The following is a 27737-nucleotide window of genomic DNA, read 5'->3' as shown; positions in this document are numbered from 1 at the left end:
TTGTAACATGATATAACGGTAACAAACATCCGAATAAAAAATATTTCGTTCAAATATAAACTTCATGCATGAGGCTAATTAAAAACTTATAGCGCTTTTTCCGCTAGTTTCCACAATGCGTGTCTGCCAAACCGGTTGTCGTATGACGTCAGCCTCCGCCGAGCGCGCGTCACTGTATTTTAAATTTCGAACCACTCCCGAAGCGCGCGGACGGCATGCATGACAAAACAGCGACTTTATAATAAAAATTCAGTGAAAAAAGCCTAAATTTTATATGAAATTCATGTTAAAATTACTGTTAAGGTTTAGTGGTTGTGTTATTGTGTAGTGTTGTGGGTTATTTGGATTTTATTAACAGGATGGCGGTAAGTTATTTGTTTTTTACCGGCGATGTGAAGCGGTGAATTATGGAAGGGAGAGGTACGGTGAATGTTACGGGTTTCAACTTATTTTTTTTAAGATTGTCATTTGTGAAGGATAGGTGTTGTTTGCTTTATAGGGTTCCGTACCCAAAGGGTAAAAACGGGACCCTATTACTAAGACTCCGCTGTCCGTCTGTCTGTCTGTCTGTCACCAGTCTGTATCTCATGAACCGTGATAGCTAGACAGTTGAAATTTTCACAGATGATGTATTTCTGTTGCCGCTATAACAACAAATACTAAAAACAGCATAATATGAATATTAAAATGGGGCTCCCATACAACAAACGTGATTTTTTTGCTGTTTTTTTCCGTAATGGTACGGAACCCTTCGTGCGCGAGACCGACTCGCACTTGGCCGGTTTTTTTTCTAAAATAAGTGTCGAACGAAGAATGTATTTAATGTTTTTATATGTTTGAATATTTCTACTTGCATTCTGTAGTTGCAAAATGCAGGTTAGTATAATTCAGTAGGTATATATAATATATGTTTATACAATCTGTACTGTCTATGTTTTTACATAAATTAAGTAAATTTTGCTATGAATGAAATGAAGGGAAACAGGAAAAAGTTCTTTCCTTTTTTTCACGCACGAAGCTAAAAAAAACCTAATTAATTCGTTACATTTGGAGTTGAAACTCTTAAGTCCATGGGGTCCTAGCGCGCACAAGTTGTTTGCAGAAATCGCGAAGCGTCTGGTTGACGTAACTGGTGTCCGAAGAGCTGTCGGCTTCCTCGCACAACGTATCAGCATTGTATAAAGCGAGGAAATGCCGCCAGCATCCTTGGTACAATGCCTCAAGGGCCTATTTTAGATGCTAGTTATTAATTTCGTTTACGTAGTACCACTGTATATATTTTGTATTTATTTTTAGACAAATATTTTTATTGGTTGAAATTTTTTAATTGAACATATATGAGTAATAACAATAAATATTTTTTTAAGTATTATTATTATATATACTATAACTTCAATTTTAGTATTTTAATATTTGGCATGTAATATTTAAACGGGTTGATACCTGAATATTTGTGACGTCCCACGGGTAAAGGTACCTTATGGCGGTTAGCGCTTACGCAGTGCTATGTGACGTAAGCGCCAGCCGCCATAATGTACCTTTTTCCGTAGAACGTCACATTTATTATTATTTATTATGATGATTAAAGAAAATGAAAGGTCGTTAAAGGACGCCCATTATAAAACCTGTTTTGTAACGCAAATAACGCAACACACGCGGGCATTGTTATAATTATGTACCTACCTTTGAAAACAATGTAAAATTGAAATAATAAACTTAAAAAAAAACTTTTTTATCGTAAGCCTTGACACAGGTATTTTTTACTTAAAAAGAGGCACCAACCTGATTCCCGTAAAATAACTAGTGCTACTGAATAAATCATTTTTAATTTTTTTTATATGAAAGATGTGCAATAAGGACTTATCTATCAATTTCTGTTGAAATAACATGAAGCATAACGACCCTTTTGTCACAAACAAAATACCCATCTTAAAGGCCGGCAACGCACTTACAACCTTTCTGGTGACGCTGGTGTAATGGCGGCGGTAATCGCTTACCAGGGTTAGGGTTAGTTACTTAGGGTTCAGCCTTAGCAAAGGGAATAGATAGTATAGAGGGTTATTGTCATAGTAAATTTTGTAGTTACAGTAAATTTACTGCCATCTATCGACACACGATTAAAACAAAAAATGAAAATGTATAAAAATATCAGAAATGTATATATATGGTAAATGTTCATGTTCTTTCACTGATATGTGTAAAAATTGTTAAATATCAAATGGTGTAGTCAACGCCATCTAGCCGAGCATAGGCCAAAGGTGTGGCGCTATCTATCCGAGACTTTTTCTTGATTTCCGAGTCACGTTTTTTCCTTAGACTTTTATTCATCTTATACGGAGTTACATATGTCCTTGGCCTTAGTAAAACTAAACACTTACTACAGCAGTAAGCTAAATTAGTAACCGGAAAGACAAAAATATAAAACAAATCCTAATTGTCCAGTTAAATATTAATATGTACAGATGTGTACGGATGCATATCCTGTGAAAGCAGATGCAAATCAGAAAGCTAATAAATTAAAAATGTACTACTGACTTCCACCTTGAAGGTGGTACCTTCCTATCGTTTTGACGGTTTCCTGTCCATAAATATTCAATCACTTGCGTTTCTATTTGTGAACGGCACGTCTGTACACGCGTCATGCGTCATATTGTGGGTAAGTTGCTTAAAAATAGTACTGAGCGGCCGGCAAACGGCCGTCAATCTAGTGTCGCGGGGCGAGGTAATTCGAGTCGGGGCGGGGCGGTGCGTGGCCGTTCTGTATGATAATATAGGTACTAGTGGGTTCAATTATAGAATCCTTTCGCTTGCTTGTGTTTCAATTCCACACTCGCGGGTAAAATACAACTTTGCACCCTTGTGTAACAAATAACTATTATAATATATGTAGTATATACCAGAAATTAAGTTCCTAGTTATTCCTGTATTCTGAAATTTCGGTAACAGAAGACAACTTTTGTTATTGTTTCTTCTCATAGTCATGTCCCATTATTCCTGAATCCAGTATTGGTTCACATAACACATGGTCCGATGCGCGACGCACTAAAAATAGATAGTAACGGACTTTACGCATGCTTGCCGAGAAACGGTGCGCCCGCGCCGGCGTCGGTGAAGAAAAACCGGCCAAGTGCGAGGCGGACTCGCGCACGAAGGGTTCCGTACGATTACGCAAAAAATGGCAAAAAATCATGTTTGTTGTATGGGAGCCCCACTTAAATATTTATTTTATTCTCTTATTAGTATTTGTTGTTATAGCGGCAACAGAAATACATCATCTGTGAAAATTTCAACTGTCTAGCTATCACGGTTCATGAGATACAGCCTGGTGACAGACGGACAGACAGACAGACAGCGGAGTCTTAGTAGTAGGGTCCCGTTTTTAACTTTTGGGTACGGAACCCTAAAAACTACTACGTTACCTCCGTTTGGTTATATCCTCCTAGGGTCGAATGGATTTACCCGAGTTTTAAAGTTATGCGAGTATGCGACACATGTCTGCTTCAAATCTTGTAAATTTGAACCACTTCCCGATATGTGATTGCGCTGAATTTACAATATTTCCGTATTACCAGTGCTAACATCGAGCTGACCTGCTGATGCGGTCGGAAGGTTGCCAAAGGAACTCTTCGATGTAAAAACGTAAACACATTGAGTTTAGGCTCATTTGAAAGATCTCGAGAAGTACATAATAGCAAAGATAGATATAACTCCGTAATAGATGGATATTACAGTCTAAGGAAAAAACGTGCCTTGAAAGATCTCTGGAAGTACATAATAGCAAAGATAGATATAACTCCGTAATAGATGGATACAGTCTAAGGAAAAAACGTGCCTCGAAAATCAAGAAAATTTGATTCTCGATCAGATGGCGCCACTAGTTTTGGCCTACTCTCGTATAGAGGGCGTTGACGGTTTCGTTTGTTATTTATAATTTTAACGCATGGACATGCAAAGGGAAGAAAGTACAGTTAGTAGGAGGCAGTAAAAGTGTGTATCAATTAAAACATATGTTTGACGGTGACTTTTAACTCTCTTTTTACACTGGTTCATGTGTTTGGTCGTGCCGGGTTAGCCTAAATGGTAGGTAAGGTAAGACGCCGGTTCGAATCCAGCCTCCGTCGCTGGAGGGTTTTGTCACTTTTTCTTGTAATATCACTACATAGTATAAAACAAAGTCGCTTTCCGCTCTGTATGTATGTCTGTCCCTATGTATGCTTAGATCTTTAAAAGTACGCAACGGATTTTGATGCGGTATCACCTATCAATAGAGTAATTCTTGAGGAAGATTTTATTGTATAATTTGTAAACATACATACATACATATAATCACGCCTATTTCCCGGAGGGGTAGGCAGAGACCACGGATTTCCACTTGCTACGATCCTGACATACCTCTTTCGCTTCCTTCACTTTCATAACATTCCTCATACACGCTCGCCGGTTTAGGGTGCTCTTGACCTGGCCTTTCTTCAGGATTTCCCCGAATAATTTGTAAAGGTTTTGTGTAACACCTATCAATGGAGTAATTCTTGAGGAAGGTTTTATTGTATAATTTGTAAAGGTTTTGTTCCCAAAGTTGTACAATAATGCAAGTTACGCACTTTGTATTTCGACGACCTCTTATATTTACTGGTCTATATCCTAATCTATGAAAATAGATGATCTAATGTGATACAATGATATTCAAAATGACGTAAATTCGCATGATAATGTTAATTCAATCATACGAGTCATCTGTCAATGTCAAGGCCATTTGCTGATGCCATTTGCAGTACATTTGCGCCATTCTCAACCTAAAAAAGACCGTGACTAAGAGTTATTAGAGTTCCGTGTACTTCAAAAGTAAAAAAAACGTGAACCTTAAAATAATCAATAAAAAAAACTGTATCTGCCCACAGAATTTCACGAGAATCAGTTGAGAAATGCTACCAAGTGGATGAACTGCCAAATATACCTACGAAACCATTTTTGTCCAAGCTGAATTCAAATTCAATTCGTTTGAGAATAAAAACAGATCACTTTCTATGGAAATTTCAAAAAAGTGACCCATTATAATTGCTCTTGAGTTACGTCAACGTGAGACTTTGGCCTATTACTCGTATTAGGCCCATTTGCACCCTCCCACTATCCCGGGATTAAGCGGTTAAACCGTTAAATTGTATTGGTAACCATGATAACTCCAGGTTTAACCGGTTAACCCCGGGTTAGTGGAAAGGTGCTAGTGGCGCTTAGCAGTACAATAAGATACTATTACAAAGAAAACGACAACTGACAATGCGATAACACATTTTGGCTTCGCCTGTACATCACAATCAATCGTTGTCTAGGTAAAGTTATTTTATACTAAGCAGACATCTGCAAGCCATATTATATTACATATTTAAGGAAAATTGAAAAAAAGGCAAGATTCGGAAACTACCTATTTTACAAGCTTGCAATGTATACTGTACCATGTATGTTACTATGTTTGTACGGGACAAATCTTGCAAGTTAAATTTGACCTACTTCCCGATTTCCGAGGAAGCTCAAAATTTGCATACATATGTAAATTGGATGACAATGCAAAAATATGGTACCATCGAGCTGATCTGATGATGGAGACAGGCAGTGGCCAAGGATATGGGTAAAACAACGTAACCTAATTGTGTTTGAGTTTGTTAGAATTGTCTTGACGAGTATTACTTTACTTGCCTGTTGAAAGTAAAGTACAGTTAGCGATAAAAGCTTGTATCAAAAATAATTTTTTTGACAGAAAACTTATTTTCTTTATTAATTTTACATTTTAGAGAAAACTTATTATTATATAATGAACAGAAATCAGCCAAGGGCCTGAATGCCAAGAAAACCAACTGAAACGGAACAAATGTAGGGCGAATACATAACTACTGAAGAACTGACTATTATGAACTTTATTTACTGGAATTACGATTCAAATTGATGTGTACAAACGTATTGGTGTTAAATTCGGTTATTTTTGGATTTCTTTGGCGCGGTGGCTTCTTTCTGATTTACGTTTTTCCCTTGACTTATTAGCTTATGTTTTTTTTACCTGATGTATAATTACAAGATTTTTTTATCTGACTAGGTAGTAAAAACATGACTGGTTTCGTTTTTTTAGGGTTCCGTACCCAAAGAGTAAAAACGGGACCCTATTACTAAGCTATCACGGTTCATGAGATACAGCCTGGTGAAAGACAGACAGCCAGACAGACGGACAGCGGAGTCTTAGTAATAGGGTCCCGTTTTTACCCTTTGGGTACGGAATACGGAACCCTCGGTGGGCGAGTCCGACTCGCACTTGGCCGGTTTTTTTTTCACCATAAAGAAATAGAATATTAAAATTGAGGAAAAGGGGCATCATTCGTAGCTATACTTTTTTTTCTTATCGTAAAAAACAGCAATAGTCTGACAAACCCAGTTTGTCAGTTTGTGTCTTTGTGTGTGTGTGTGAAAAAGGCGCAAAACCCAGTATCCTGCCGCTTGCGGTATTTCCGGACCGATACGACCTTCAAACCTTCAAGAAAAGAGCGTACTCCCATCTTAAAGGCCGGCAACACTTACAATCCCTCTGGTGTTGCGGGTGTATGTCTACGGTAATCGCTTACCATCAGGTGATCCGCCTGCTCGTTTGCCTCCTATATGATAAAAAATGACCCTAAAATCAATATGACATTACACATTACCATAAGGTGTTATTTCTTATTTCACTCAAACAATTCTTAGCTGCCGAGATCACCAGCCGGGCTAGCATTGGCGCGAGAGTATCTGGCCGCGAGATAGACTACCCGTCCCCCTTTAATTCATACAGTTAGTAAAAGTAGGGTAGTCTATCTCGCGGCGAGATACTCTCGCGCCAATCATGTGCTCGGCCTACTGTAGTTTATTTTGTTAGGGTTATATATAAATTGGGTAAACGCTAATATAATATAACGCTATTGGGTATAAGCGCTGGTGGCCTAGCGGTAAGAGCGTGCGACTTTCAATCCGGAGGTCGCGGGTTCAAACCCCCGGCTCGTACCAATGAGTTTTTCGGAACTTATGTACGAAATATCATTTGATATTTATACCAGTCGCTTTTCGGTGAAGGAAAACATCGTGAGGAAACCGGACTAATCCTAACAAGGCCTAGTTTCCCCCTCTGGGTTGGAAGGTCAGATGGCAATCGCTTTCGTAAAAACTAGTGCCTACGTCAATTCTTAGGATTAGTTGTCAAGCGGACCCCAGGCTCCCATGAGCCGTGGCAAAATGCCGGGATAATGCGAGGAAGATGATGATGATATATAAATTGGGTAAACAGAAAACATTGGCCTGAATGTGACTTTTTAATCTCCCCTGTTTACTTACTGATAGCATAATATTATGATCAGTATTTTGGCGACGTATAATTTTTTGCACCACAACAGCTCGTAAGTGCTCTCTTTATTCTTCAAAAACTGATGAGAAAGTTGCATTTCATCCACAAGGGTGGCAAAGTAAGTTAATGCAAATTTTGAATCATTTCCTCATGTTAGCTGGGAATTGACTTTTAAATTATGATTGTTAACCTCGTAAGGCCCAATGTGCATTACAATGTACAGTGTTTCAATACTTTCAATCTAATATTGCGCGAATCACGGTGCGAAGCCGCGAACGCGAGCGTGGAGTGGGCTTTAGAACCTAAACCTTTGCGAGCGAGGCAGCAAAATAATTATGCGCGTGCGATAGAGATAGGAAATGACGGGGAAATTCTTCTTTACTTTAGTTATGTTGTAACATAGACAATGATGTTAATGATGTTAGTGTTGTGTGTGTTGTTCATGCCCCGCTCTGTTAATTGTCATGTGTAATGGACATAGCGGCTCCGATACCCGACGGACTCTCGGCTTACTTCTGGGTATCGGGCACAACAATTATGCATACCTACAGCTTGAAAAACAGAAATGTAAAATGGGGCATTTTCTATGAAAAGGGACCTTATTGTCGATGGCGCTTACGCCGCACAGCGTCGCGTGGCATTGTATTTATATCGGAGCATCGTTAATAATGGCGTAAGCGCCATCGACAATAAGGTCCCTTTTTATGGAAAATACCACAAATTTAACTAGCAGTCGTATAATTCAATTAAAATCACAATAAACGCAGTCGTTTATTTTTAATTATTTATTTTCTTAAGTGAGAATGAAATGCTCTAATATCAGCCACTTTTTTTTTAAATTCAGCCACCACATGCCCTACTACCAGCCACAGTGGTTATGAAGTAAAATCAGTAATGGACAAAAAACAGGGAAACAGGTTGGTTATTGTCATGTAGAATAAAACAGCATTTTTCCGTAATTTTCAATAAAAAGCCAAGCCAAGATTGTTTTCTAATGCTAAGAAAACGAACTAGCAAGTGAAAAAAACACCATGTCCTCAAATGTATCATTACGGCCCACTGTGCATGAATACAGAATAAGTAATAGTATTATCATTATCATACAGAACGGCCACGCACCGCCCCGCCCCTACTCGAATTACCTCGCCCCGCGACAGCAGATTGACGGCCGTTTGCCGGCCGCTCAGTACTGTTTTTAAGCATCTTACTCACACAATAAAGCATGACGCGTGTACAGACGTGCCGTTCAAGCACAAGTGATTTTGATTTATAGCGTGTCCGCCCTGTGATTAAGGCGGTTCCCTGAGCCAGAAGGCGAAAAATCTCCTTATATGATCATGTTTTTCTAAGAGGCGTTGATATTCGTAGACGTGGAAAAAATATATGTAGTTCTTGACTATATTATCTTTAATATCATAGCTTCCTACACGAATTATGGCACTTCGCTCGATACAATTAATTCCCAAAGTAACCTCTAACTCGGACTTTTAATCCAGCTTTACTCGGTTATTTATTATGTGATACTATAAACAAAAGAAGAAGAAAAAACAATCTTAACTTAAATAGTAATTTCATAGCTTTCGAATTTCGATATTGTAGTTTAAAATAAATAAAAATCGACAAAATTTGATCAAAATGGACACTTGGCGCGCATGCTCTTTCCCGTTCTTTCTTGCAAAATGTGACAGAGACAGCGGCAAACCGATGGAACGGCCTTAAGGTAAGCGTGTGAGTAAAATACCCTCGTAAATGTCACCTCCGACACCTCCGCTACCCTGGCTGATGTTAGAATTTCCATACAAAAAAATGATGCTGTAATTTTAGCCAGGGCGGCTGATATTTGATTTCAAATCAAAACCTATACCTACCCTATCTCCAGCCTGCCAAAATAGCTTTAAAAACGATAAACATAAACTAAATCGGTTTATCAGGCGATTCTTTAGTTCCTTAATCACCGATAATTAATAAAACACTACATTTTGTGACAATAACATGGCAAAATAGCTTTCCCAAATCCCAAGATGGTCCCACAGCTGGTCGGAGGTGAAATTTACAGCAAAATGGCGCATCTCTGCGTTCGGCGAGCGACTGACGAGTCAATTGTGCACAATAAGATTTATTTTCGTGTCAAAAATACCGTGTATTTTTGGACATATTAAAAGTTATTCAACGATTAATATAGCTGGTTAGGGGAGTTGCTGGAATTAGGGCACTTTACCCTACCTAACATATTATAACATATAGTATTGTAGACATTGTAGTAGATATTTTAACCGTTGGCCGCTAAAAGGCCAACGCCCTTCGCCTTCGGCGCAAAAAGTCAAATAAGGAACGTAAACCAGTTTAACCGACCGTGTGAAGATTACATCAACGGGACCACGTTTAGACAAAAAGCGGTCAAGTGCGAGTCTTCATTATTTATAAAGTGATAGGGATAGGGTCTGCGATCCCCGTTCCGGCTCTTACCTGGTCCAGCAAATATTGCTGGCTGTACAAACCAAGAAATTTTGACCCATGTTCTTTCACTGATATGCATTAAAATTGTTAAATAACAAACGAAACCATCAACGCAATCTATTCGAGAGTAGGCCAAAGGTAGTGGCGCCATCTGATCGAGAATCAAATCGAAGGTGGAAATTTTCTTGATTTTTCACGTTTTTTCCTTAGACTGTATCCATCTATTACGGAGTTATATCTATCTTTGGGTTTTAGGGTTCCGTACCCAAAGGGTAAAAACGGGACCCTGTTACTAAGACTCCTCTGTCCGTCTGTCTGTCTGTCACCAGGCTGTATCTCATGAACCGTGATAGCTAGACAGTTGAAATTTTCACAGATGATGTATTTCTGTTGCCGCTATAACAACAAATTCTAAAAAGTACGGAACCATCAGTGCGCGAGTCCGACTCGCACTTGGCCAGTTCTTTCTACACGTTTATTACCGAACTGTGTTACATTCATGATTCAACATTACATACCCCACCTGTAATGACTATGTGATACCTTACCTATTGTATTTATGTCAGTGTGAATAATTTCAATTATGCGGTTTGTGATAAGAATAGCGGAAATAATGGTGTATGCCGTTAGGTGTACATGCCTGATACATAATATAGGTTATTCTTCAAGGCCTATGTAGAAACAAGTGAAAACTTTCATATTTTTAAACAGACTACGGTTTTCTTAATAAATAAAAGCTCTAATGGGGCATTTTCTATGAAAAGGGACCTTATCGTCGATGGCGCTTACGCCGCACAGCGTCGCGCGGCATTGTATTTATATCGGAGCATCGTTTATAATGGCGTAAGCGCCATCGACAATAACGTCCCTTTTTATAGAAAATACCACCTATTAGGTTTCCTGTCCACTGGAGCGGAGCGAGACAGCGGAGCGGTAGGCGAGACAAAAATCCACCAATCAATACCGCTAAGAGGAGCGGAGAGTTTATGTAATTCTATTGGTGGATTTTTATCTCGCTTACCGCTCTTCTGCCTATACACAACTATACAATATGTACAGAGATCCTGTGTCACCCGCGTCATAAAAACGAAAGAAGTTTATTCAAATAAGTTTTTGGCAAAAATCTAATTTTGTTACAAGTTAACCTATTAGGTTTCCTGTCCACTGGAGCGGAGCGAGACAGCGGAGCGGTAGGCGAGATAAAAATCCACCAATCAATACCGCTAAGAGAAGCGGAGAGTTTATTCAATTCTATTGGTGGATTTTTATCTCGCTTACCGCTCTTCTGCCTATACACAACTATATATACAATATGTACAGAGATCCTGTGTCACCCGCGTCATAAAAACGAAAGAAGTTTATTCAAATAAGTTTTTGGCAAAAATCTCATTTTGTTACAAGTTTTTATCGCTGACTGTACTTTAATTTCCACAGGCAACTAATATTCATAGAGACAATTCTAAAAACCCCAAACACAAGTATTTTATCACATATTTCCTATGACCACGTCCTGTCTCCATCATTAGATCAGCTCGATGGTATCATAATATTGAATTGTCACCCGACTTACATGTATGCAAGTTTTCAGCTATATCGGAAACCGGGAAGTGGGTGAAATTTAACTTGAAAGATTTGACCCGTACAAACATAGGTACAGTCAAGTGTAAAAATATGGGTGCACACACGGTGCACACATCATACTCAAAAATATGTCCCATAGCGTAATGGCACATATTTTTGAGCAAGATATATGCACCCATATTTTAACACTTGACTGTACAGTCGCCATCAGATATATCGGAGCGGCCAAGGTGCTCAAAAATATCTGAACACGCACTTAACGCCTTGACAATAGAAGCGTGTTCAGATATTTGTGAGCACCTCGGCCGCTCCGATATATCTGATGGCGACTGTACATTGCAAGTTAAAAAAAAGCTTGTAAAAAGGAGTTATAAAGGGTTACGCGCATATAACACCTAGTTGTAGGCGTCCATACTCCATAGGCTACGGTAAACACTTGCCATCAGGGCTCAGGCCGTATGTTCGTGGTATTAAAACATTACTAAGGAACCCTAATAGCCCAGTCCACTTTTGAATTTCATTTACATAGGACGTGAGTCATTTCTGACTCACAAGTCACAATAGACCCGTAGTGACCAAGAGTACAAAAGAAGCTATTACGTTTTTGTCTATTTTTTTACGCAAATGTGCAGGTAGCGCTAGTAGAGCCCCTTTAAAACTTCTCATTCGTGTATACATGGTGTATACGAACAACATGTATAGGGTGCCGCGTTCAGTACGGATCAAACGAATGTCAGTGATAGACCTTAAAATCGGCGAAAACTAATTGTTTCGGTCATCGAATTTGAGTTCATCGGTGCAGAGAGCGACACCTTTATCTTTACCACGAGTTTGACAATGACATATTCGCTAGGGACTGCGTAAACTAACTCACAATGCACCTCCCTTGTACTAACATTGGTGCAAGCGAGATGCACTGTGTTTGAGTTGACACAGTCGCTAGCGTTTAAGGCCGCGTAAAACTCATGATAAGGGTACTTGTTCCTACTTATACAGGAGCGAGAGATATGTGCAGCGAGCAGCAAACGTATCAATAAGGAATCATTATCAGATATTTAAAGTACGAATGGCTGTCTACCGCCATAGAAAAATAAGTAAGCATAGAGTGCTCACTCCATACATCAGTCATTTAAACAAAACTACTATTATTTTCGTAGCTGACATCTAGCGTCAAGTAGCGGAATTATCACTACTACTCGACACTAGATGTCACGTGTGTCGCGACTGACGAAAAGTGTATTGCTCAACAATTTACAACTAATTACAAGCAGAAGGAGTTGAAAATAGAGTTCCGGTTAATCCGGTTATAATACCTGAAAATTGTTGTGCATTAGACTTACCGTTAGTCGCGACATCTATTGTCGAGTAGCAGTACTGATAATTCCGCTACTTGACGCTAGATGTCGACTACGAAAATAATAGTCGTATTGGTAATAAAACTGCATGTATGGAGCACTCTATGCTTACTTATTTCTCTATGCTAGCGTGGGCTATAATCAGCTATAACCATCTATTACAAGTTGAAAATTACGTACCTGCTTGACCAAAATTGGAAAGAGGATCTAGCTTGTGTGGTGTGTGCGTCAGTACTTCAGTAGCGACATATTATGCGGTCATTTGACAGTTTCCCACGCATATATTCATACAATGAGGTTAAGATTGCATAGATTATATGGTTCCAATAGGGGATATTACTGCAATGTTCCGCCACCAGAGCGCAGGACTAGCCTTTTTAGTAAACCATAGAGTAACTTATACATGCTGTACCTTTAACAGGTTTTTGACAAATTTTCAGGTATTATAAAATATGACATTGATGCATCGAGGCGGTTTGCTTACAGAGGACCTACCGGGAAACGCGAATCCGAAAATTTATCGCTCTTTATCACTCGAATATGCATTTATATACAAGAGTGACAGTGATAGACCATCAGATTGTGGTAGTGGCGCCCTGGCGCCCCCTACGCAGTTTCGCGTAATATTCCCTATTCCTGCGTAAGCATAAATTTTAGGTCTGTGATTCCAACTATTATTTGTTTTGGAACCCTTAGTACATTCTGTACTGCACTTACCAGTCTGTCATGTGCGCAAAAATAGGTACAATTATATATTTGTTAAAAACGAACATCTATAAAATAAAACTAAATTAAAACTAAAAACTAAAACTAAATAAAAACTAAAATACATTTAGAAAATGTGGCCCCTTTGGCATGGTGCCGAGGATGCTGGCAGCATTTCCCCGCTGTATTGCGATGTTAATACGTTGCGCGAGAAAGCTGCCAGCTCTTCGGTCGCCACGCCACGCCAGTGAAGTCGACTAGTCTTTTGGATAGCTCTTTAAAAAGTTGTTAGGACCCCACGGGCCAAGGGTCTCAACCCCAAAGGGCATGAAAGTATACTCAGGGCCAAGTTGATTTCGAATTGAAGCTATATGGAAACAGCGCCTTTTTGACAACCTATAATAAGTACCCTTTTGATTGAAAATGGCACAATCAAACTCGGTCGCCACGCCACGCCAGTGAAGTCGACTAGTCTTTTGGATAGCTCTTTAAAAAGCTGTAGAGCATAAGGACCCTACGGGCCAAGGGTCTCAACCCCAAAGGGCATGAAAGTATACTCAGGGCCAAGTTGATTTCGAATTGAAGCTATATGGAAACAGCGCCTTTTTGACAACCTATAATAAGTACCCTTTTGATTGAAAATGGCACAATTAAACTCGGTCGCCACGCCACGCCAGTGAAGTCGACTAGTCTTTTGGATAGCTCTTTAAAAAGCTGTAGAGCATAAGGACCCTACGGGCCAAGGGTCTCAACCCCAAAGGGCATGAAAGTATACTCAGGGCCAAGTTGATTTCGAATTGAAGCTATATGGAAACAGCACCTTTTTGACAACCTATAATAAGTACCCTTTTGATTGAAAATGGCACAATTAAAGTTAAAGCATAATAAAAGCATTTTAGGCATATTGCATATTTTTATAAACGCTGTCGCCACCTAAAATAATGATGTAGGTCTCAAGAGTATATGAGGCATTTTCTATGAAAAGCGACCTTATTGTCGATGGCGCTTACGCCGCACAGCGTCGCGCGGCATTGTATTTATATAGGAGCATCGTTTATAATGACGTAAGCGCCATCGACAATAAGGTCCCTTTTTATAGAAAATACCACATATGTAAGTACCTACCTATAATATAAAACCTACTCTAAATTGTATGTATGTTTGTCACAGGGAATGAACCTACGGCTGACGTTTGCCGTGGTGTCCTCCGCCTGCTGGTCGGCCTTCCAACATGGCTACAGTACTGGTGTCCTCAATGCGCCACAGCTGGTAAGTCAAGTGAAAATCAAATATTATAATGTAGATTTTTAAAACGCTCGTTTAACTAACAACTGCGCCATCTAGTAATCTTATCAGAAAACTTAGAAACGTAAGGACACAGAAAACAGAAATGAATCATTATCAGAAAACTAACTAAATCTGTTAGTCGTTGCGAGTAAATAATACAAACGCCTGAACATATTATTAAGGCAATGTTGTCGATTGCAAAGCGTAGGATTGACTTTGGTAAGGCGCCTATTTTACGTAGCTATGATATAACTACAAATATGATTAGTAGTAATTGCCAAATCAAATTAGCTGCTCTTTATGACACGTCATTACGATTTTATTACAACGCATTCTGTTCAGAATGTATACACATATAGGGAATATTACGCGAAACTGCGTAGGGGGACGCCAGGGCGCCACCGCCACTAATACCACCACAATCTGAGGGTTTATCGCGAAACAAAAAAAATCGAAATTTCTTTATCTAACATCTCTGTCACTCTTGCATATTCGAGCGATAAAGAGGCAGATAGCGAATTTTCGAATTCGCATTTCCCGGTAGGTCCTCTGTAAGCAAACCGCCTTGATGCATCAATGTCATATTTTATTATTTAGGCCAGGATTACACTTGTAAGTTTTACTTACGTAAGTAGGGACACAGCTATGCTACAGAATGAGATATGAATATCGTTATCTCATTCTAGCAAATAGCTTTGTCCCTACTTACGTAAGTAAAACTTACAAGTGTAATCCTGGCCTTCTGAAAACTTGTCAAAAACCTGTTAAAGGCACAGTATGTATAAGTTACTCTATGGTTTACTAAACGAGCTACTGCTGCACTCTGGTGGCAGAACATTGCAGTAATACCCCCTATTAGTTTTAATTGATTTTAAACCATGTTTGATCGTGTTTTTCAGTGGCTCAAACATTTTATTTTATTTCAGGTGATGTCAAGATGGTTACAATTCGACGCGTTATCTGGCACCAATCTGACCATGGAGGCCACTGAGGAGCCGAAAGTGGCCACCATCTGGTCTGTTGTCGTCTCTGTCTATTGCGTGGGGGGCATGATTGGGGGCATGCTGACTGGTGTCATTGCTGACAGGTAATGTTGAGGAATATTTCCATAATGACTATTATTTTAACGCTGCTTAATAAGATACAATATGAACATGTCTGTTGTGTGATTCAATGTGGACGGCAATATTTTCAATTAGGGCAATATTGCTGGCATTTTTTAATGAGTCAATATTGCTGGCAATATGTAAATCAATCTTACTATATTGGTTAACTTTTTGCCCGTTTTTAGCAAGATTGTAGAAAACATATATATTACATATTTAAGTACCTACCTGATTATGCAGATTTTATATAGTTAATAAATAAGGGAGAAAATATTATAAGTTTAATATGAAAGTCAGTTTCCCGTGTAGGTAAGTACACTACCCGCTCATAACTATTTAGGCACTAGTAATTTTTTCCATACAATTGTATACAAAATCGACTTTCAGAATTATACCGCTAAGTCGCAGTCGGGTAACAGTTTTTTGTGCAGTTTACTTTTTTAATTTAACAGACATATCGAGTTTCAAAATGATGTGCAAAATATTCGTATACATTGCCTATTTACTAAATAAATGGCAAGCGTAAAAAATCCATAAATCATTTTCCAGTACAAAATCATTTTATTTTGTATGAACTAGTACATATATAAGGGTTTTTTAAATCGTTGCATAAAGTAAACTCGATTATTTTAAGGATGTCTTTGGCAACAATATATTTACCTAAATAAAAATTTTATCCAACATGTAAGAGAGTCATTTGCCTGCGATCGAACAGTATGATTAAAAAAAAAATTGAATACAATGGGGTTGGCAACTGTCAAAGGTTTGCAGAGATGGCGCCATCATAGCTTGCCCCTTTTTCTATGCGATTTGGGTTTAAATGCTGGCGTCCAGGGCATTAAAAAAAACAAAAAATTGACACAATTCTAGGGATTGACAGGGCAAGCTATGCTGGCGCCATCTGCTAAACACTTCGTCCGGCCAACCCCATTGTATGGTGAAAATTGCGGGTGCCTAAATACTTTTGAGCGGTAGTGTACTTTAACTTAGCTTGCAATAAGTTTTTTTTACTTAATACAATCAAAGATAGATATAACTCCGTAATAGATGGATACAGTCTAAGGAAAAAACGTGCCTCGAAAATCACGAAAATTTGATTCTCGATCAGATGGCGCCACTAGTTTTGGCCTACACTCGTATAGAGGGCGTTGACTGTTTCGTTTGTTATTTATAATTTTAACGCATACCAGTGAAAGAACATGGGTCAAAATCATATAAAAATAATTAATGCAAATAAAAAAATCATTTATCCATATTTAAATACATTTTATCGTATTTTTATAAATATTTATTTTTAGTTTTAAAGTGTTTCGACAGATGGCAGTGAATTTACTGGGGTTACAAAATTTACTATGACAGTACCGCTCTAGTATAAGTTACAAATACAATGATACAATTAATTCGCTTACAGATTTGGTCGAAAAGGCGGGCTGCTGCTCAACAACGCGCTTGTGTTCGTCGCGGCCGCGTTCCAGGGCACCGCCAAGAAAGCCAATTCTGCGGAACTTCTTATACTAGGACGGTAAGCTTACCCATTCATCCATTCATGCATGGACTACTGTCAACTCGCGTTAACAAGCGCCATCTATGGGACACTCTCTACACTATATTGAACCCTCGATGACTTATATCAAAGATAGATATAACTCCGTAATAGATGGATACAGTCTAAGGAAAAAACGTGCCTCGAAAATCAAGAAAATTTGATTCTCGTTCAGAGGGCGCTACTAGCTTTGGCTTACTGTCGTATAGATGGCGTTGACGGTTTCGTTTGTTATTTAACAATTTTAACGCATATCAGTGAAAGAACATGGGTCAAAATCATAAAAATAATTAATGCAAAAAAAAAACATTTATCTATATTTAAATACATTCTTTCGTATTTTTATAAATCTTCATTTTTAGTTTTAAAGTGTGTCGACAGATGGCAGTGAATTTACTGGGGTTACAAAATTTACTATGACAGTACCGCTCTAGTATAAGTTACTCTATGGTAATAATAAAATTGTACTCTCACTTTACGAATAGACACCATTCGATATACACGCTGTTTTCTCTCCGACTCCTGCCTGACTTCTTCGATCTCCACCCACGTGCCAACAACTACTTTAGGTACTTACTCGTCCCAAAGAATATATGGGGGATTTTCTATGAAAAGGGAAAAGGGACCTTATTGTCGATGGTGGTGTTTGACGATCCTTTTGTGAATTCTTATTATTAAGTTTGACTATTATTATGATTATTAAGTTAACTGCATCAATAAATTGCTCTGATATTTAGATTAAGGTAATATTTAAAACTTGAAAATTTAAAAATGCTTGTTGCTAGGCCTATTTGAATAAAGATTATGACTTTGACTTTGATGGCGCTTACACCGCACAGTATTGTATTTATATTGGAGCATCGTTAATAATGGCGTAAGCGCCATCGACAATAAGGTCCCTTTTTATAGAAAATACCACATATAATAGTACAGAAGATTCAATCCCTAACAAAATGCGACTACTACGCGCAAAGATAGATATAACTCCGTAATAGATGGATACAGTCTAAGGAAAAAACGTGCCTCGAAAATCACGAAAATTTGACTCTCGATCAGAGGGCGCCACTAGTTTTGGCCTACACTCGTATAGAGGGCGTTGACGGTTTCGTTTGTTATTTATAATTTTAACGCATATCAGTGAAAGAACATGGGTCAAAATCATAAAAATAATTAATGCAAATAAAAAAAATCATTTATCCATATTTAAATACATTTTATCGTATTTTTATAAATATTTATTTTTAGTTTTAAAGTGTGTCGACAGATGGCAGTGAATTTACTGGGGTTACAAAATTTACTATGACAGTACCGCTCTAGTATAAGTTACTCTATGCTACGCGCAAGGCGGCGTAAGCGCGTGCAGGCGTCTGTTCCGTAGCGGTGCGCGGCAATTACTATGGCAAAACCTCAAAATTGAGGCGGCCGCAGGTACTTGTAGCGACGCGACGAAATCGCGGAGTGACACGCCTGCTCGTACGTTGACACTACAGGCTTTTTGGGTGTTTACCAACTCCACAATCTTCTTCCAGTGGACACGATCTTTGGCCTTACTTCAACGTTTCCATTCAACTTTCACACATTCAACAGGCTTGGCCCTTGCCTTGGCCTATAATTTACATAACTTTACTTTACCTGGTAATCTCTTTCTTTACCCGGCTTCAAGACCGGCAGCGCACGAGATACTTTAGACGAGATATTTCAGGAAAAGGTCACTTCTGTGGGCAAAACATCAAAAAATAACTACCCGCGTACATACTTGTATATATATCACGATTTCCCTATTTGATTCTTTTAACTTTCCGAAGTCTACAGAAAAGACGCAAACAGCATAACCTTTCTTCTTCTTCTTAAGCCTTATCCCATTATCTGGGGTCGGCTCTCCTTGTCTGCCTTTTCGACTGTTCCCGGTTATGGGCTACCTGTTGTCTACTCCTATCTCTTTCAGGTCAGGTATATGAGCATAACCTTTGTGATAGAAAATATTATTAAGGCCGTTCCATCGGTTTGCCGCTGTCTTTGTCACATTTCGCAAGAAAGAACGGGAAAGAACATACGCGCCAAGTGTCAATTTTGATCGAATCTTGTCGGTTTTTTATTTATTTTAAAAACGTTACCTTACAATATCGAAATTCTAAAGCTATGAAATTACTATTTATGTTAAGATTGTTTTTTCTTCTTTTTTTGTTTATAGATCACATAATAAATAACCGAGTAAAGTAGGATTAAAAGTCCGAGTTAGAGGTTAGTTTGGGAATTAATTGTATCGAGCGAAGTGTCATAATTCGTGTATCGGAAGCTATGTTGTTAAAGATAATATAGTTAACAACTACATATATTTTTTCCACGTCTACAAATATCAACGACTCTTAGAAAAACATGATCATATAAGGAGACTTTTCACCTTCTGGCTCAGGGAACCGGCTTAATACTTAATCGTGTCATATAATATTTGATGTATTTTGTTCAATTGCAGATTGGTCATCGGCATCAACAGCGGTCTGAACGCGGGCCTGGCTCCCATGTACTTGGCCGAGATATCACCAGTGTCTCTTCGAGGATCGGTGAGTTTAACTTGAGGATCAGCTAACATGAGGATAGTAAACTAACGCCCGCGATTGTTGCAAACCACCAATGAGATATAAAGGGTGATGAAGATGACGTTAGCTGAATATGACAATCGAAATTTTAAAAACCCCTTCATCATCATCATCATCATCATCATCATGTCAGCCGATAGACGTCCACTGCTGGACATAGGCCTCCCCCAAGGCTCGCCACTCCGACCGATCCTGTGCCGCTCGCATCCACCGAATTCCCGCGACCTTCACCAGGTCGTCGCTCCATCTCGCATCCAACCCCTTACAATATACTGATTTAAACTAACACAATTTTCACTCATAATTTTAAAACTTACACGGGACTTAATCGCGTATAAACTTACGTTTATTTATGGCCTGACGTTTCGAACGTGACGTTACGTTCGTGGTCACAGGCAGACTGGCGAAAACCGTCACACCACGTCACGTCACGTCAGGCCATAAATAAACGTAAGTTTGTACGCGATTAAGGCCCGTGTTAGTTTTAAAATTATGAACCCCTTAAGGGGCCCACTGACTATCAGTCCGCCGGACGATATCGGCCTGTCACTTGTTCGGAACTGTCAAATGTTTGTTCTAACTGACAGGCCGATATCGTCCGGCGAACTGATAGTCAGTGGGCCCCTTTACAATGCCAAAAAAATCCAATTTATGCCTATGCCATACCTCATTGTTGGAAACGAGCTGATACTCTTCAAACTGGTGGATCGATTTCTATGAATTATAGCTAGGGACCGCCGCAAGAAAACTCGCTTTCACGTAAAAAAAACCTACGACGCCACAGACAGATAGACAGACATTGGCGTCAAACATATAACAACTCTTTGACCATTGCTGATTTTTGAAGTTTTCTGTTTTTTGCGACAATAAATGACTTTTTTTATTTAGGATTAGAAACACCTAATGTAATTTGCGTATTCTTCTACCCATTTCAAGTCTAAAAACCTAACTGTCACTTTTCAGATCGGCACAGTATACCAGCTGGTCATCACCATCTCCATCCTCCTCTCGCAAGGGCTCGGTTTACCTTCAGTCCTGGGCACGGAGGAAGGCTGGCCCTGGCTGCTGGCCATCTGCGCTATACCGGCCGTCATACAGAGCGTTACGCTGCCGCTGTGTCCCGAGTCGCCGAAGTATTTGCTGCTGAATAAAGGGAGAGAGTTACACGCGCAAGAAGGTAATACCTATTCTAGAGATCGGCACAGTCTACCATCATATCAGCCCTTTATCGCCCACTGTTGAGCATAGGCTTTTCTGCCTATGCAAAGGCAGAAAGGCCTTAACTACGCCACTTGTCCCGGTCCTGAGCTAATCTCATCCAGAAATGACCCGCAATCTTCCGAATGTCGTCCAACCTACGCCAAGTCAACGGACGCGGCGGACGCCAGATGCTTCTTTTCATCCGAAAGCCGCCACCTTTCCACATTTTGGTCCACCTGCCATTACTCTGCCTAGCAACATTTCCCGCCCAATTCCATTTTAGTTTGGTAATGATGTAACCCACAACCCACGTCTTGCACCTTGGAGTGGCGTCGGATCTTGATACTCACTCGATCAGACACAGGCAGTCTACAGTCTACCAGCAAGTCACCACCATCTCCATCTTCCTCTTCCAAGGCAATTTTCTGTTTTTCGACGACAACTTTTTATTGTCCTAACAAAAATCTAACGATATTTAGTAAGGATCCTTTGAATCTGTTCAGGTTATAAATTTTTATTTCAATTTTCAGCTCTGAATTGGTTAAGGGGTGACGTAGCTGTCCACGGTGAAATGGAAGAAATGCACCAGGTCAGTTTTTCGGATTTAACTATAGATTATTTACCTAATCTCGAGTAGGTATAATTGCATCATTATCATCAAAAATATTTCCGTGTATTCTTATGTACTTTAAGTGGGAAAAAATCACAAATCCCCATAACATAATTGGGCAAATTTCCATATAATCTAGTCATAAACTGAAAATAAATATTGTCGGTTATGTTTCCCGCATTAACCAGTCTATTGCCATTTCTAGGAGGCAGAAAAGAACAAAGTGAGCAAGAAAGTCACACTCCGCGAACTCTTCGGCAACCGCCAGCTCCGTCAACCCCTGCTCATCGCCATGACAGTGATGGTTGCCCAGCAGCTGTCTGGAATAAACGCCGTCATGTTCTACTCTACCGATATCTTCTCGCAGGCCAGCCTTAAGCCACCGTATTCGCAATATGCTACTTTAGGTAGGTTGCTATTTAAGATTGCAATGATTACCAATTTAGTGATTACCAATCATTCAAACTGGGGTTCAGCAGACCCTGCCGGTGCTGACAGCCAGATATAGCATAAAACCGGGACAAATATGGAAGTAGAAAGGGAACCCTACAATACAACACTACTGACGATTCTCAGGACAATTCGGGACGCAGTACCATCTTTACCATAAGGGCACATAGGGCTCGTGCCCAGGGGGCCCCGAAGGACAGACAGTAATAGTGACCACTCGGTCGGGTAGGGTGTTAGTTTAATTCGCTTTCTTTACTTTCCAAATGGGTCCCAAGTGCCCAAGGGCCCCAGCATATTTTAGGACGGCCCTGTCGGGACGTCAGTACAGTCAGTACTGTTAATATAGTGTATTATCCTGGGAATCGAGGATAATACACTATATTAACAGTACTGACGTCCCGACAGGGCCGTCCTAAAATATGCTGGGGCCATTCCCTTTACACCCTCAGATCAGGTTCAAGCCGCTCAACCGATCTGCGCTGGAGCGAAAACTCTTTAGGAGTATTCCAGCGTAGCCAAACCGTCTCGTGTGATGCGGAAGGGTCCTGGATTTTCCCCAGGCTACCATCCCCCCACACATTCCTACCGCTCTAATTGCCCTAGTGCAATAGAGCCCAAGTCAGGTAAAAAAAAAAAAGTGTATTAACAATAAAGAATATTACGGATATCCGCCATAGTTGGATAAGACCGTGCGTTTGAATCTTGAAGTGCTGCATTTTTCATCGATTTCAACATTTGAAGTTTAGCAGATGGTTCTGTTGAGTTAAATTATAAAAATTCACTGTATAATGTTTTCTTTTTACAGGAACTGGAGCCATGAATGTTCTGATGACCTTAGTGAGCTTGGTGCTGGTGGAGAAAGCCGGCCGAAAGACGTTGCTCCTGGTCGGCTTTAGCGGCATGTTCATCAGCTCCATCTTGTTACTAGCGGCAATGTTGCATGTGGTAAGTATTGTGGGGAATATGGCTGACAATATTACTGAAGATGACTCTTATGTGCTCGGTACTGATGGAGAGTGACTGGTGCGAAGTTACAATGTAAGTCTTGTGGAAAATATTGCTGATAATATTACTAAACGTGCCGATGACCTTAGTGAGTATGGTGCTGGTGGAGATAGCAGGCCGAAAGACGTTACTCCTGGTCGGCTTTAGCGGCATGTTCATCAGCTCCATCTTGTTACTATAGCGGGAATATTGCATGTGGTAAGTATTGTGGGAAATATTTGTTGTCGCGTTGTTTAATGTACTTAAATTTGATTTAATGTATGTACATTCAGCCGCAGAGATAGTTGAACCACCCCCTGCATACAATTTTTTATGTAAGGGGGGGGGGGGGCAGCAGGGGCGTAGCTAGAGGATATGGCGCCCGGGGCAGTTACCAAATTTACGCCCCCTGACGAATGACAAAAGTTTCCCTGCTGCTGCCTTTTGCCCATTTTGGCGCCCCCCTTAGATGGCGCCCGGGGCACTTGCCCCCTCTGCCCCTCCTAGTTACGCCACTGGGGGGCAGTTATCTCTGCAGCTGACTGTACCATCCATATCTTTGTTCCAGACCTCAATCGCTTGGATGCCGTACGCATGCATCGGTCTAGTGATTTTATTCGTCGTGATGTTCGCCGTGGGACCTGGATCCATCCCCTGGTTCCTCGTTACTGGTGAGTTGTATATTTTATCTTGTAGCAGCCAGACCAGAAGGGTTATTGTATTGCAACGCGATGAGATCACACACAAAATAGACATGTATAGATATAAAACTTCACATTCATCATTAGGTTTAATTTTATCTTTGCAATACGATAAGACAGTGAAAGGTACTGGTATTCACTGTGAATGGTATCGTTTAAAAGAGGGTTCTATCGGCATTGCGTTATTCAATATAGTCTGAAACGCGCAAAAGCTGCGTACAAGTGTATATTTTATCCACACATTATTCGCGCTTCGTTTTTCGTTCACGCACTTGGACGCCACTGACCGATATATACGCACCGTAGGTTCAACGCCACAAAGACCGATTAATGGGTCATAAACCACAGAGCAACATGACCTACATCCACATGCATAAAGTTCAATTTCAGTTTTGACACTTCGGTGACGTGGCGTCTGGATGACTGCCTTTGTGTTTGACACGGCGTCGAAAAGGTTAATGCCATGGAGACTATATAAGTTAATGCGAAGGAGTCTATAGAGATCTGTTTGTTATTTTACTCGTGTAAATTGTTCATAATAATGTCGTTGTTTCTAGAACTATTTAACCAGTCTTCGAGGCCCGCGGCGGCGTCAGTAGCGGTCACAATCAACTGGGCGGCTAATTTCCTTGTTGGACTCACTTTCCTGCCGTTACAAGTGAGTATATGATTATGATATGATATGATTATACCGATTTAGGAGCGTTCTATCGTTACGTAAAGGGCTTATTACACTTTGCTAAATTTAGTCATTACTAATTAGACTGCTTAGGATAGGAAGGACGCTCCTGATTACACTGTTCTAAATTTAGTCACGACAGTTCTAAATTTAGACACGTCCGCCCGCCGTAGGCGACTGACTGCAGTGACTGAACTAAATATTATTACACCTATCCTAACTAGGATGCTAAATCATTTAGCTTGTCAGAAACCATCCTTGCTTCTAATTAGAATATCCTTACTTGCTAAACGCGATTACACTTTGCTAAATTTAGATTTCTAAATGATTTAGAATCCTAAATTTAGCAATTCTATCGTTATTGCATCGATAAATGATTTAGAATTAGAATTTAGCAAAATGTAGTAGTAGCAGTAGTAAACTCTTTATTGTACAAATATACATATTAAAAATTACATGGTACAAATAATAAGATGTACAAAGGCAAAGTGTAATCGCGTTTAGCGAGTAAGGATATTCTAATTAGAAGCAAGGATTGTTTCTAAAAAGCTAAATGATTTAGCGTAATAAGCCCTTAAGGGAAAACATCGCCGCCGCCAAGGGGATGAAGATGTATAATAATACCATAAAATGTATTTATATATGGATAAATGATTTTTTTTATTATTTGCTTTAATAATTTTTATATGATTTTGACCCATGTTCTTTCACTGACGTGCGTGAAAATTGTTAAATAACAAACGAAACCGCCAACGCCATCTATTCGAGAGTAGGTCAAAAGTAGTGGCGCCATCTGTTCGAGAATCAAATTTTCTTGATTTTAGATTCACGTTTTTTCCTTACGGAATTATCTTTACATCTTTGATATGATAAAATGATATATTCGTACATAAGTTCCGAAAAACTCATTGGTTCCGGGTTCGAACCCACGACCTCCGGATTGAAAGTCGCACGCTCTCAATCCGGAGCCACCACCACAATGATCACTGCCACAATGTTTTTTTTTTTTTTCAGCTGGTGATAAAAGCGTACGTGTTCGTGATCTTCGCGGTATTCCAGCTGTTGTTCATCATCTTTATCAGCATGAAGGTGCCGGAAACGAAGAACAAGACGGTGGAAGAGGTCACGGCCATGTTCAGGCAGCAACTATGATGTGGACATTTTTACACTTTAGGGCCACTCCGCACTATACTTGTCGCTAGGCCACAGAATAAGTAATAGTATTAGCATACAGAACGGCCACGCACCGCCCCGCCCTGACTCGAATGACCTCGCCCCGCGACAGCAGATTGACGGCCGTCTGCCGGCCGCTCAGTACTATTTTTAAGCAACTTACACTAAGACGCATGCCGCGTGTACAGACGTGCCGTTCACACAGAGAAACGCAAGTGATTTTTGATGTATAGCGTGTCCGCCCTATGACTAGGCGCCTCCCTAAGGCGCATATGGTGGAAATATTCGCTGCGATCGAGTGAAGTCTGGCAGCTCAGTTGGCAGAATGTTAGATAAAATCTCATTTTTACTGTTTTCCGTTTAGTTTTTTAATTGCAGTAGAGGGGCATTCCACAAGAATGTCCCTTACGAAATGCTTTTCCCTTGTATGGCAGCTGGCAGCTAATTCAATATATACTGCCAATTTGTTAGCAAAGTCATGAAATTACCAGACCCAATATCATTTTCTCAGCCTTTTCAGAACTATTAGAAGAACGGCGTTTCGTAAGGAACATTCACGTTGAATGCACCTAGATATGATTTTATTTACTAGATATGACTTTATGACATTGATTGAATGAACAATTGAATTGAATGAATGACTGATTTGAATGGCAGATATGAATGCACAGAGTACATGATAGAGACAGTCGACTACCATGAGATGTACCTATACACTTTTTCACCTTACTGCATTGTAATAAGGGCCTTCCACACTCATGCGCAAAGCCGCAAACGTGTGGCATCGATTTCGTAGATTGCTCACGCCTTCGCGCCTAGTTCCACGTTTTTTGTCGGTTTATTAGCCCGCGTCAAAGGAGGCGCGAAGCGCGAACTGGCAAGACTCCACATTACACAATATTTTGACTCATATGTGGCAAGACAAATAATAATTATACCATATAAAGTGGCTATATTTTACGGTTTTACAACAAAACAAAGTGGAAAAATAGCTAAATCACGTATGATGCCATAGATAACTAGCAGTTAAACTCGATCGGCTGAAGCTTTTCCGCCATCTTGGCGAGAACCAAACTGCGAAATCGCCGTGAAGTTTGCGAGTGTAGTCATACGTCAACGTCGCGACATGTTCTCTCCGCGAAGTCGCGCCGCGATTCACGCGCATAGTCTGGAGGGGCCTATAAAGTGAAAAAGCGGATACATCTCTTCGTAATCGACTGTAACTATAATTTTTCGCAAAAAGTAGATTTATAATTGTGTTAAGAGATTAACTCCATAATTTAAGCGATCAAATATGTATATTACATAAACTAATTTATGTATTTATACGTAGTGTTCAAATTTAAGGAACAAAACATGTAATGTCACTTTCTGTTGAAAGTGAGTCGTTTTAATTGCTCTGGAGTGTACACGACCGTAAGTGGCTAATTGTGGCTTTCTATCACAGAAATTTTCATCTGAAATTCATCTGTTGGAAACAGAAATTCTGATATGGTCCTTATTACATTCTCTCATGAAAAGCCACAATTTTCTAGCTTCCACTAATATTGCAAAAGCAAGATGTAGCTATAGGTATTTTGTATTGGTACTATCTCTTTCTATAAGATAGTTGCGTCTCGCTCTTGCGTGCTTACAGCGCTGAACGCTCAGTAGAATGTAAGCGGTGCTTTGATGAATGTAGTTTTAACAATCTTGTTAAGATATTTTGATTAAATCTTTTAAAAAATAAATTTGTTTTATTCAACACTAGCGACCCGCCCCGGCTTCGCACGGGTAGTTCAACTAATTTACACGAAACCTTTACAAATTATACATATAAAGCTTCCTCTTGAATCACTATCTATTAAAAAACCGCATCAAAATCCGTTGCGTAGTTTTAAAGATCTAAGCATACATAGGGACAGACATACTATGTAGTGATTGGCAATCGGTATTAACTGTTTTCTATACGCTCT

The 27737-nt window shown here is 39.7% G+C and overlaps 1 protein-coding gene across 1 annotated transcript; it reads left to right on the top strand.

Annotated features, from left to right (window-relative positions):
- Window positions 1–162: 162 nt before the first annotated feature.
- Window positions 163–26212, top strand: LOC134753388 (solute carrier family 2, facilitated glucose transporter member 3-like). Its single transcript, XM_063689275.1, has 12 exons — window positions 163–365; window positions 14623–14721; window positions 15666–15826; window positions 17257–17367; window positions 19862–19949; window positions 20949–21162; window positions 21716–21774; window positions 22001–22202; window positions 23051–23190; window positions 23798–23900; window positions 24488–24588; window positions 25624–26212. Exons 1-12 carry the CDS (start codon window positions 360–362, stop codon window positions 25759–25761), a joined length of 1422 nt encoding a protein of 473 aa, XP_063545345.1. The 5' UTR covers window positions 163–359; the 3' UTR covers window positions 25762–26212.
- Window positions 26213–27737: the final 1525 nt, after the last annotated feature.

Source organism: Cydia strobilella, chromosome 26 (assembly GCF_947568885.1).
Source record: "Cydia strobilella chromosome 26, ilCydStro3.1, whole genome shotgun sequence".
Lineage (NCBI taxonomy): Eukaryota > Metazoa > Arthropoda > Insecta > Lepidoptera > Tortricidae > Cydia > Cydia strobilella.
Note: the sequence above shows the minus strand (reverse complement) of the source record. Positions and strands in the feature narration are given on the sequence as shown.